The following is a 13,834-nucleotide window of genomic DNA, read 5'->3' on the forward strand; positions in this document are numbered from 1 at the left end:
CTCAATCAGAAAAGTTACAGTCTAGAGATGTAATCAAATTTATGCCAGGTAGTGTGAAATCCTCTATTAACTGCCAACTACACATGGAACCCTGATACATTTGGTATGAAGATACTTGGGATTTCATTCATGCCTTTTCTCTCCCTAGCTTGTGTTCTTCTCTTTTCTTTGTCCATTCACAAAGAAAGAAGAAAACAAGAAAAAAAAATTGCTAGATTAAGTGTAGGCCATTACATTGGAAATATTTTTACCAACAATATTGCATAAAATTTTAAAATTTATGCTGGAAAGAAACACTGAAATCAATTTCAAACAACATGCTTCAGAGATATACTGCTTTAAAATACCATTATTTCAGTTATTTTCAATCACAATTTAGAATCTTTCCGGATGGAAACTAGTTCAAGTTCAGATCAAATGGAAAAGCAACTGTTTCTTTCAAACCTCAAGATGTAAATGAGTGGTTTTATATTTACCTTCTGTTTCACTGGCTTTCCCTGAGTAAGACTGGATGAGAGGAAAACAGCAACTACAAAGAAATTTATGAATTCTTTAACCTGGCAAATTAAAAAAGAAGAAAATCTGAAACACAAGTAATTGATACTAAATTTTTAGTTTCATACCTCTACTTTCTGGGTCATGAAAAGCCTTTAGGACTTTTCATATATGACAATTACTTGGCAACCACAGATGGTGGTGATTTGCTATGAATTATACATATATCTAAGGTGCTGTATGTCTATAACCCAGGCCACTTCTTGGCTTTTTTCATCAACTGAAGTATCACAAAAGATGTTTTGCATTTTTTTGCCTTTTCTGATTAAAGCAAATTGTAAAATTATTCTTCTCTTCTATAAAATCTAATATTCTTTTAGGAGATGTTAAAGTAATGCAACCAATTTTTACTGAGACATCACCTTCCAATCTAATATTGCATCTCCTTTGCATTGCCTTCTCAGACTAATAATTTATTGCTATGAACATCATTGAAACCATATGCAAAACAAGCATATAATCTATATGTTTCCACTACTTAATGTGTTAAACTAAAGCTATATTTAATGATTTATATGTAAAATCAGAAAAGTTAAATTATAGTCAATAACCAACAGATAATGATTTTTCTTAAATGGATAGTAATATATAATCAAAAATTACTGAAAATACTTTTTAGTTGAGAAAGTGTTTACTTTCCAAAAATGTTTATCATGCACATCAGGTTTAGAGACTATATATATAATTTTATTGGAAACAAAGTTTTCAATTGTAGCAGCCAGGGTTAAGGTATAGATCAATCAATTTTGCTTCTGCAACCTGCCCACTTAATGGTTCATATTCATGCAGCAATATACCAGTGATAGTTTACTTGATAAGAAAAGGTTCCATTTCTTTAGGGACTAAAATCTTCTGGAAGTTTCCTGGGAGCATATCTCAGTGAAGCAAATCACCCCATTTGTCATCAATATCTTGGCACAACTATCTTCCTTCCTGCTTTTCAATTTGTCAGTAAATATTTTCTATTATATGTACGTTTGGGTCTTCCATCCTATCTGATGGATTCCTCTGGATTTGTGTGTGTGTGTGTGTGTGCGCACGGGCACGCACATATCTGTGATCATGAATGGGAATGTATGTGGGAAATGTGAGTATTTGGGGGAGTAAAGATTATAGGATACATATGTATATAGTTTGCCTTCTAATCCACACCTTTCATACAAATACTAAAATTTAACTGCAACAGAATAAAGGCTGTACATGTAAAGGAAACAAAAAAGTAGCTGAGTCTTTTTATATACATTCATACATATCTTCCTTAGAATAAACATTACATTGTAATTTTAAAAAATGTAAGTAATTGTGGTAATTTATAATGGTGGCAAAAAAAAAACACCCTGAAATAATTGCTGATCTGATGTCATAAAACTCCCTATAGTTAGCAACACTTATAACATTGAATTTACCAAAAAGGGCTGAAGAGCAGAGATATAGTTTGCATTTTCTATACAACAGGCTATAAAACATCACTTATCACAGTCCAGAAAGCACACAGAGATGGATTTTATATAAACATATGTAATAACATATTAAGCGTGCATGAAAATTTCCCAATGATTGCATCTATACCTTCTTGTTTATTTTTTGTTGTTGTTGTTTCTGTTTTGAAATTTTAGTGTGAAAATGTGCCTTATCTTTCACATTGTTGAAAATAAGGCCTCCATACTTTCTTTTTTTTTCCCTCACAACCAGAAAGGGGCTTTTTGAATGTGTTCCTACACAAGTCTTCAGAAAAGTCAGCACTTTTTTTTCAAGTGCAAGTTCGTGTCAGCCACTGTTCCAGTTGTGCCAGGCGGTGACCTCAGAAAAGGCTTGCAGGTGGAGCCACTCAAAATGACATTCTTCTCTGGCCATCAGACTAACTGGTTTCTCAGGAAAGCGCTAGCACTTTGGCTAAATCTGGGATCATAGGTAGCTTCTTTTTCTGTGTCGTGTTTTGTGTTGTTTTTGTGTTGTGCCTCCCGATGTAATACTCCTTTGCTTTATGAATGCATGTGGTCATCACTGTCTTTTAGAAATGTTCCAGCAACATAAAGACAGGCAGAGTAAATTAAAACACTGTGGATGTTAAGGAATTTATTGGCCCCTGTTTTTTTTTTTTTTCTTTTTTGGAGAAACAAGAGCATGAGATACTTGTTTTTATTTTTTAAAAACAGTCTTTCCTTCCTGATTGCATTCCCTGTCTTCTTTTGTATGTGCTTCATAAAAAGGAAAGTAAATAAGTTTATATTATGTCTCGGATAAAATGAAGACTATTTCTATACAAGGGTCCTTTTTCAGATCTTGGGCTCAGACGTAATACTCCTTATCCTTGTTCTTCTTGTTTTTGTTGGCGCTTTTCGCACTGCTGGGTTGTTTCTCCTTTACAACAGCCCCATTGGACTGTGCTGAGTTACTGATGTAGTTTCGACTCTCGTCCACGTGGTACGAGCCTTCATCCCGGTTTCTGTACTTGTACATAGCATAGAGAAGGATGAGGATGCATAGGGCGGCAGCGGCCACGATGCCCACGACCATGCCCGTGGTGCTGCTGGACTCCCGAATCACTTCCGCTGAGCCTGGGTACGGCTCTCTCCCGCCTGCCCGTGTTGGGTTGGCTGTAGGAAAGAGGGTGAGAAAAAACACTGAGTGATTATGGAGTTTCCCGAATGTCAGAGAGTAACATTCACCACCTGTTTTCATGCCTAATGGATAGGGCCTGTGCCTACTGCTCTTGAAAAAGGATACTGAAGCTAGTGAGTGTAGTGATGCCTACACCTGGTGGTCACTAAAATCTAGGGACAATGAAGCATACCATTGAGAGCGATCTGTTACCATCTTTTCTTTTTCACAGATCACTTTTGTTAATAGGGTGTTGTAAGTGTAGCTCCAAATTAGCTCCATGTAGCTCTAAAGGGCCATATTGATGTGTTAGGTGAAAAGCAATAAATTCAACATGGAAAATGTATAGCATCATAATGACTGTATAATATTAGAGAATAATCATTTTAAGAATCAAGAAAAAGGATAGCTAAATTTAGGATTACTTCAGAAATCACATTGCCTCCTATTGCAATGAATACAGTATTGAACAATAAGATAAAACAGGCATTTTGACGAGTCAAGTTGACTGCTTTTAAAAGTGTTATTTTAGTCACAATTTTTCGAAATTAATTTTATCTATCATACTCTATATATTATGGAGTATATATACTCCAACTATGAGGTATAGCTGCTTTACAATGTTGTGTTAGTTTGTACTGCACAGCAAAGTGAATCAGTTTTATATGTTCATATATCTCCTCTTTTTTGGATTTCCTTCCTATTTAGGTCACCATAGAGCACTGAGTAGAGCTCCCTGTGTTTTACAGTAGGTTCTTATATTTTTTATGTCTTATCAATAATATATATGTGTCAGTCCCAATCTCCCGGGTCATCCCACTTCCTCCTATCGCCCTTGGTATCCATACATTTGTTCTCCATGTCTGGGTCTCTATTTCTGCTTTGCAAATATCATCATTTATGCCATTTTACTATATTCCTCATATACACATTAATATACAGTACTGGTTTTGCTCTGACTGACTTCACTCTGTATGACAGTTGCTAGGTTCATCCATGTCTCTACAAATGATTCAGTTTTGTTCCTTTTCATGGCTGAGTAATATTCCACTGTATACACATACCACATCTTCTTTATCCACTCCCGTGCTGATGAATATTTAGGTTCTTCCATGTCCTGGCTATTGTAAATAGTGCTGCTGTGAACACTGGGGCACACGTGTCTTTTTGAATTATGGTCTTCTCTGGGTAAATGCCCAGTAGTGGGATTGCTGGGTCATATAGTAGTTCTATTTTTACTTTCTTAAAGAACCTCCATACTGTTCTCCATAGTGGCTGTATCAATTTACATTCTCACCAACAATGCAAGAGGATTCTCTTTTCTCCACACCCTCTCCAGAATGTATTGTTTGTAGATTTTTTTTTTAATTGGCAAAGTATTTTAATAAACATTTCTCCAAAAATGACATTAAATGGCCAACAAGCACACAAAAGATACCCGACATCATTAATTAGCAGAAAAATGCAAATTGAAACCCTGAAGAGATACTACTTCATACTACTAAGATGCCTATAAGCGGAAAGATGGACAATAAAAATGTTGGGAAGGATGTGAAGAAATTGGAACATTCACACATTGCTGGTGGGAACGCAAAATGGCACAGCCGCCTTGGATACAGTTTGGCGGTTCCCCAAAGAGTCAAATACAGACTTTCCTCATGATCCAGCAATTCTACTCCTAGGACTGAGGTTTGTAGATTTTTTGATGATGGCCATTCTGACAGGTGTGAAGTGATACCTCATTGCAGTTTTGATTTGCATTTCTCTAATAATTAGTGATGTTGGGTATCTTTTCATGTGTTTGTTGCCCATCTGTATGTCTTCTTTGGAGAAATGTCTATTTAGCTCTTCTGCCCAAATTTTTATTGGGTTATTTTTTTGAGATTGAGCTGTATGAGATGTTTGTAAAAATATGGAAGGCTTCATGAATTTGTGTCATCCCTGAGGTTCTACTAATCTCTGTATTGTTCTAATTTTAGTATATGCGCTGTAGAAGTGAGCATTACTCACAATTGTACAAACTAAAACAGAACTGATTTCCTTTACTATTGAAGGTTTATCTGTTTACCTAAATATATATGTATATTATTTATTTACTGGCAATGGTTGAGTAATCACCAAGACCAAGTTTGAGAGGAGAAAGTAAGAAAACATTTTTACATACTTTAAAGACTATCTAGAATGATTTTGACTCAAAATTCAGTACATAGCAGATAATCATAAATAAAGGGCTGACTGCCTCACTTTTATTCAATTGATAAAACTCTCATTCTGTCTTTCCAAAGTATAAAGTTCTTCCTTGGGTACAAGAAGTGGATTGCAGGGGGCATTCATATTTTTCTCCAAGGCTTAGTCAGTCACTGAAATTAACCACTGATAGGGAGAAAAGTCCTGGGGTTTAGCTTGCAGATTTGGAGGAGAGGGGAGCGGTTCTCTTCCTTTACCTTATAAACTTATTATTTAAAACAACTTAGAAGAAAAGGAACTGTAGAGAGGTAGTATTCTATCCCATCTCTGATCCCAGGTCATATTTCCCTAAGGATTGTGTTTTCTCTCTTTCTCTGAATCTCCATCTTTCCCCTTGTCTTATAGAAAAAAGATAACTTTTCAGATGTAATAAATTAAAAATTCTATAATTTTCAAAATATATTCTTTGTAAATTATGCAGAATGAATTTACATAATCTCAAGATTGCATAAATATTGAATATATGTATGTGTGTATATGTGGAAGGTTTTTTTTGGTGTATATATACATTTCACAAAGACTAAAATGGTACTTTTATTACACTATTATTAGTAATTTTTAAAATATTTCTATAAAAGTCCCTATTAGCTATTGGGGATCATTTATCTGTCACTTAGCACCATACTGCTTTGTAATTCCATTTTCAAACATCACCAAGATTTCATCTGCCAAATGTGGGTTTCTTGCCGTCGCTTTCCTTCCCTTCCCCAAATAAAGGCTTACAGATATAGTCACTAACAAAGGAACAGCTTTCAAAGAAGCAATATGCTCTGGAGCTACAAAATGTAGCAGGTGAAACCTTTGTATGCTGAATGTATCCCCTGCTTGTTTTACAAAAGCGCATGTAATGTTGCCAAATTAAAACGCCTTGGAGTTGCTTCTGTGGCCAAGGCAGAAGGCAACGAAGACTATAATCCACAGCATTTGATTACAGGAAATTAACTTCCTCTCAAGAACAGAATCCATTGCGGGAACTCTGTCACTACCTGACAAACCAAGGCAGCACTTTCTCTTTCAAATACCGTCATCTTTGCCAAAGTCTGCCAATTAGCTCAGCTGCTAACTTTCACTAAATGACAAGTTTCTGCTTGCTCATTTTGTGGAGCAGTCTCTCACCATGGTGTCTCAAAAGCTGGAAAAGGGTTTTATTTAAACATTACCTAAATCATTTGCCCCACCTGATGGAATGCTTTCCTTTTCAACACATTTTCATAATTACCTCACTTTGTCTGTCAGAAATAAATGGGGAGAAGACAGAAAAAATCCTAATCATATAGTTCATGATAGTCAGACTTGAGAGTTTTAATGGAATGCAGGGTTTACATTTTTTTTTTTTCTTTTTAAAAATAGATATTTAATTTATTTATTCAGCTGTGCTGGGTCTTAGTGCAACAGGCAGGATCTTTGGTTACTGCAAGCAGGTTGTTGTGTTTTTTTTTTTTTTTTTAAGTTGAGGCCACAGAGAACTCTTAGTTGTGGCATGTGGGATCTACTTGCTTGACCAGGAATTGAACCAGGGCCCCCTGCATTGGAAGCGTGGAGTCTTACCCATTGGACCAAGAGGGAAGTCTCTACATTTTATATTTTCTAAACTAAGAATATATATGTACTTCTTTTTTTTTTCATTTAGGAGTAGGTATTGTAAATGGACTATCTTATCAGAGAATTTTACTCTGATTTTTATCTGTTCAAAAATTTCTGATATGTTATCACAACTATTGAAGGAGCACAACAAAACCAAATTGATGGTAAAACTAAAATGAGATGACAAAGACCAAAGCAAAAGCCTCAAATGCTTCCGCTTTGCTATAGAGCTATTTGAGAAATGCCTCCTGATTAAGGAAAACACTTGTCTCTTTTGAAACTTCGGCCAAAATGTTGCTTCTCATGCAGTCCTGAAACAGCTCTGTAACCCATACATAAACAAGAATTCTAAATATCATGAAAATAGCCTACCAACCCCCTACCACAAACCCAATGAAGAAACATTTTATCCCCCTTTTTTCCTGATTCATTTTGAAAATTAATAACCACCACAGGTATTATGATAGGTCTATTTGGAGTATGCAGTTGCTTCCATATCTAATTGATTATTGAATAATGTTTTCTGCTTATGCTTCTAATCTGAAAGCTAAGTGATAATTTTCTTAATTTTCATGCTAAGATCACTTAAGTAAGTTAATGGGACATCTCTCTCAGATGTACAAAAACACCTAGAGAAATTTAAATATTTCTATGAATTATAAATGTGGTTTCCCTTATTGATGGTCATTAGTGGTTTATTTTGATGATCACTGAAATATCTCTGAGGAATTTCCTATGAATTTAAATGTAGAAAATAGAATAAATGGCTAAAAAGGCTAGTGTTAGTTGCCCAGTCATGTTTGACTCTTTGTAGCTCACTGTTGCGATTCATGGGGTCGCAAAGAGTCGGACACGACTGAGTGACTGAACTGAACTGAACTGAGGCTCCCCTATCCATGGAATTCTCCAGGCAAGAATATTGGAATGGGTTGCCATTCCATTCTCTGGGGGATTTTCCCAACCGAGGGATTGAACTCAGGTCTCCCACATTGCAGGCAGTCTTTACTGTCTGAGCTACCAGGAAAGCCTAAAAAGGCTAAATACCTTCTTATATAAATTGGTTAAAAAATTTTTATTAAAAAATACAGTCATTTCTTCACCATTCATAACAGTATGAAGACAGAAATTTAATCAGAGACCTCCCTAAGCAACTGTATTTAACGACTTTGGCATTTTGCATTCTCTTTATACTTCCTAGTAAACTGAATTGAGACATTATAAATAATTTTTAAAAATCTACAATGTGTTTTTTTCTCAGTAGTGCCCCCCCAAAAAAATGAACTTAATTTTACTTTCGCATGGTCTCCCTTTCTTTGTTGCAGCAAGTGATGAGAAAACACTTAAAAAACATGTAAAAGAGAATATGAGAGAGGCGCTAAAAGAATGGGATGGGTATAGATTAGCAACAAGTCCCCAAATAGTCAAAAGTTAACTGGTTTGTAGGTAAAGCTAAGCTAACACAACCAACTCATTATATGGGGCTCAGAGGAACAAGGAGCCCACATCAATGGAAAACTTCAGTAGGACTGATGATGGGCAGTGGATAAGCCAAGGCATTTACATATTCTTTGGTATAACTGGAAATGAACAAGTATTCAACTCCACCGGTGGCACACAGTTTAATTTGAAGATAGCTTGCTAGCAAAAAAAGAAGTAGAGAAGATGAAATATCCTATGTGTTTATTTTCATATATCCCATTTTAATGATTCATAAAATAAAGGCATCACAAATTACATATAGTTTATATGAATGCTATAGTGATAGATTATTTACTTAAAATATTCCCAAGTAACTGTATCTTAAGTTTTACTGAAGGATGACAATCACCACATACCCCCCAGGAAACAGAATGGAAGTGCTAGGTCTACTACATGGGGGGAAAGTGCACGTGTACTCCTTAATGGCAAGAGGAAGACTTTTCATTTTTGCCGGTATTTTTGCCTAAGTGATTCAAAAGTACTGGTTGTAGTGGCAAGGACACAAGGCTGTCACAAGGGTTGTAACCTCTTTCATATGAGCCACTTCTCAGCCAAATGGCTATGGGACTATTTCTGGGACTTGTGTAAAGATAGTGCTATCTTAAGGACAGATAAAAACTGATTTTTAATTCTCTTTCTCTCCCAAATATTCAGCAAGATCTGATGGCCTCTAATTTTCCACACGGTCTGTTTTGACCCAGATTATCAAAAATCCTAAAAGCTAGTTCTATGACTTTTCTCACTTTTCACTGTCAAATCATTACTGTGGTTACTTAGAAAGACACTGTCTTTCAGGTGCTAGGACAGTTATTAACATATTTCCACATGATACCCCAAACCAATTTTAGGTTACATCAGATAATAATTCACTGTGAAAATGCATAGTAAGTGCAAAAGATACATTCTAGGGCCTTGTGACATAAGAAGAATAATTGCATTTGTTGCTCTGCACAAAAAAATTAAAGTGAAATATTAAAAAATTTAACTTAGCCTTAACTTGCTGCATAGCTTTTTAAAACTACCACCACAGAAAAAGAAATGGTCCTTTTTATTTTGACACAGTTCTTGGCACTGTGTCTGTGCAAGAGTATTATTTCCCCAAATAGGAACTAATCTAGATCTAGCTAAGAAACACCATGGAAAAGACAGGTTTAAGAGATACAACAGGCTGTAAAACGGAGAGGACCCTGTGGTAAATCTCATTTCTCACTAGCTCCTTTGGGTGGCTGTCACCTACTCCATGCTCCTGCCTGCCTTCTCTCTTGAGGACGTCCTCCCCTTCCCCAGCTCTTCTCTGCATCCCTCTCTCAAATCTTGACATCTTTCTAGATGGCCCCTAGAGAGCATAGTGATCCCCCCCACTGCGTAAATGAACAAGGCCAGGACAGCGAGGTCAGAACTCTGCCTTTTGAAGCTGGTGCCTTACTCAGCCAGGAGTGCAATGAGGAACAGAACATATTGCCAAGTTCCTGATTTCAAAGCACACTTTAAAACTGTCCCAACTGTCAAAAAAAAAGTCTCAATGTAATTGTTTCATTAAAATACAGTTTTAGTGCTTTTATAGGCCTGCTTTACTTAAAAATTTAACTTCCTAAATTTGTTTACAGAATGAAATTCAATGTTTTATCTAAAGAAATAATGTTTTATTACAATTAAAAAGAACTTCAATTATGAGGATGGTAAGAGGAGGAGCATGTTAGGTCATTCAGCTTTGCACCGGAGCCTGTCCTTACCAGTTTGCCAGTTTGTGTCTGGTCTGGTCATAACCTTAATCTATATACCGGGGGAGAATAAAGCCCTCATGCTGTCTCTGAAAGATGATTCACAACTGAAGTTCTAAAATAACTCTTCATTTTGAAAGGTAAATTTTCAAACATTAATGAGTTTTTCCAAGGAGGTTTCACTGTGCAGTGGAAAGAATGTGAAATCCATCTGAGGTTGGAAACAGAGCAATTAAATTAATTTTGTTATTAAAAAACAAAACTGCTCTTGATTTATGTTTTTACATAATGTTTTGCAAGAGAAACCATGCTTAAAGTCTTAATTCCTATTACATAAAATGAGGTGGGTAGTGGAACCATGTATTTCACCAAGGCAATAACCATGTCATCAGATGCTCTTTTTATCACTCAAATTGGCAGTTTTATGAAAATATTTTGTATACTTGATGAGTGGTTCTTTCACTGTAATCTTATTGTATTCATGCTGTTTCCAAAGTTAGCTTTTCAGGGTGAGACTGTGGTTCCCAGGTCATTTGTATTGCTGGTTTTATTTCTTAAATATTCAGTTCAGTCACCCAGTTGTGTCCAACTTTTTGCGACCCCATGGACTGCAGCACACCAGGCCTCCCTGTCCATCACCAACTCCCGGAGTGTATTCAAACTGAGGTCCATTGAGTCAGTGATACCATCCAACTATCTCATCCTCTGTCGTTCCCTTCTCCTCCTGCCCTCAATCTTTCCCAGCATCAGGGTCTTTTCAAATGAGTCAGCTCTTCGCATCAGGTAGCCAAAATATTGGAGTTTCAGCTTCAACATCAATCCTTCTACTGAACATTCAGGACTGATTTCCTTAAGGAAGGACTGGTTGGATCTCTTTGCAGTCCAAGGGACTCTCAAGAGTCTTCTCCAACACCACAGTTCAAAAGCATCAATTCTCTGGCACTCGGCTTTCTTTGTAGACCAACTTTCACATCCATACATGACTACTGGAAAAACCATAGCCTTGACTAGATGGACCTTTGTTGATAAAGTAATGCCTCTGCTTTTTAATATGCTGTCTAGGTTGGTCATAACTTTTCTTCCATGAAGCAAGCATCTTTTAATTTCATGGTTGCAATCACCATCTGCAGTGATTTTGGAGCACAAAAAAATAAAGTCTGACACTGTTTCCACCGTTTCCCCATCTATTTGCCAGGAAGTGATGGGATCAGATGCCACGAGCTTTGTTTTCTGAATGTTGAGCTTTAAGCCAACTTTTCCACTCTCCTCTTTCACATTCATCAAGAGGCTCTTTAGTTCTTCTTCACTTTCTGTCATAAGGGTGGTATCATCTGCATATCTGAGGTTATCATTATTTCGAACACAAATCTTGATTCCAGTTTATGCTTCATCCAGCCCAGCATTTCACATGATGTAATCTGCAGGGTGACAATATACAGCCTTGATGTACTTCTTTTTCTATGTGGAACCAGTCTGTTGTTCCATGTTCAGTTCTAACTGTTGCTTCCTGACCTGCATACAGATTTCTCAAGAGGCAGGTCAGGTGGTCTGATATTCCCACCTCTTTCAGAATCTTCCAGTTTATTGTAATCCACACAGTCAAAAGCTTTGGCATAGTCAATAAAGCAAAAATAGATGTTTTTCTGGAGCTTTCTTGCTTTTTTGATGATCCAGCAGATGTTGGCAATTTGATCTCTGGTTCCTCTGCCTTTTCTAAATCCAGCTTGAACATCTGGAAGCTCATTGTTCACATATTGCTGAAGCCTGGCTTGGAGAATTTTGTGCATTAGTTTGCTAGCGTATGAGCTGAGTGCAACTGTATGGTAGTTTGAGCATTCTTTGGCATTGCCTTTCTTTGGGATTGGATTGAAAATTGAAGTCTTGTGGCCACTGCCAAGTTTTCCAAATGTGCTGGCATATTGAGTGCAGCACTTTCACAGCATCATCTTTCAGGATTTGAAATAGCTCCACTGGAATTCCATCACCTCCACTAGCTTTGTTCGTAGTAATGCTTCCTAAGGCCCACTTGACTTCACATTCCAGGATGTCTGACTCTAGGTGCGTGATCACACCATTGTGAGTATCTGGGTCATGAAGATCTTTTTTGTACAGTTCTTCTGTGTATTCTTGCCACTTCTTAATATCTTCTGCTTCTGTTAGGTCCATACCATTTCTGTCCTTTATTAAGCCCATCTTTGAGTGAAATGTTCCCTTGGTATCTCTAATTTTCTTGAGGAAATCTCTAGTCTTTCCCCTCTATTATTTTCCTCTATTTGCACTGATCACTGAGGAAGGCTTTCTTATCCTCCTTGCTATTCTTTGAAACTCTGCATTCAAATGGGTATATCTTTCCTATTCTCCTTTGCTTTTGGCTTCTCTTCTTTTCACAGCTATTTGTAAGGCCTCCTCAGACAGCTATTTTTCTCTTTTGCGTTTCTTTTTCTTGGGTTTGGTCTTGCTCCCTGTCTCCTGTACAATGTCATGAACCTCCATCCATAGTTTATCAGGCACTCTATCAGATCTAGTCCCTTAAATCTATTTCTCACTTCCACTGTATAATCATTAGGGATTTGATTTAGGTCATACCCGAATGGTCTAGTGGTTTTCCCTACTTTCTGTAATTTCAGTCTGAATTTGGCAATAAGGAGTTCATGATCTGAGCCAGTCAGCTCCTAGTCATTTTTACTGACTGTATAGAGCTTATAGACTATATTTCTTCAATATAGACTGTTAGTGTCTAGGTACATCATCGACGATGACCCTGTCATATGAAGGATATAGCAAGAGTTTCACTATATACTGATAATGAAAATTCAGCTTTTAAGCTTTAAGGAAAAAAGAATTGTAAGAGATCATCAATATTAAGAAATAATAAAATACACCAATGATTAAAAAAATGGAACTTGAGCTATATATTTCAGATCCGGAGTAGATAAAGGTCATAAAACTCCATTATGCTCAACATATATCACTCTGGTACACTAAATTATTAGATCTTCTGCCTTAAATAATCCTTTTCAAAAACTAATGAAAAGATGTATTTACTGAACTGTTTCTCACTAAAGAGTCTTTGACCAGTCAGTCTTTCTTACCAGAAATCAATCAATTTTAAATTTCTGTCTCCATCCCACTGAAGAAAAAGAGTTGCCTAAAATGATCTCATTAGACCATAGTCCTGTACTGCATCTTAATAGATGTGAAAGTTATTATAATTCTAGGCTAGCCTTGAAAATGGTTTCAGATTTATAAGGGAAGATTTAACTTTTCCAGTACCTAGTTTCATTAATACTGTGAAAAGAAAATTGGAAATGCAGGTTCCTGTAGTGTTTGTGAATTGAGATTAGCAGGTTTTTCCCCATAACTGAAAAAAGAAAAATATAACTTTCTTTCATTCTTGTATTTCAATACAACACATGCCAAAAAAACCCCACAGTGATCATGTAAAGACTCATACAAATTCATGTTTAAATGCCACAGCTGCAGAAAGCAGGTAGGCGGCGATTTATACAATCAATATGCACTAATTTCAACTCATCCTGTGGTTTCTTGAGAGGTGGTGCTAGATATTTCAAATCCCTCCCAGTTTCATCTTCCCTACCATCAGCCCCATCCATGCCCTGCACATTTTCATGTCTACTGCTGCAGGT

The 13,834-nt window shown here is 36.5% G+C and overlaps 1 protein-coding gene and 1 pseudogene across 1 annotated transcript in view; both read right to left on the reverse strand.

The window, feature by feature from the left end:
• Positions 1 to 2,844: 2,844 nt before the first annotated feature.
• Positions 2,845 to 13,834, reverse strand: part of NRXN1 (neurexin 1) — a 1,203,402-nt gene continuing 1,192,412 nt past the window's right edge. Inside the window, exon 23 of the mRNA XM_052649572.1 lies at positions 2,845 to 3,152. Coding sequence (XP_052505532.1) covers positions 2,845 to 3,152 — 308 coding nt within the window. The remainder of the gene's footprint in view (positions 3,153 to 13,834) is intronic.
• Positions 5,063 to 5,157, reverse strand: LOC128057062 (uncharacterized; annotated as a pseudogene).

Source organism: Budorcas taxicolor, chromosome 11 (genome assembly GCF_023091745.1).
Source record: "Budorcas taxicolor isolate Tak-1 chromosome 11, Takin1.1, whole genome shotgun sequence".
NCBI classification, from domain to species: Eukaryota; Metazoa; Chordata; class Mammalia; order Artiodactyla; family Bovidae; genus Budorcas; species Budorcas taxicolor.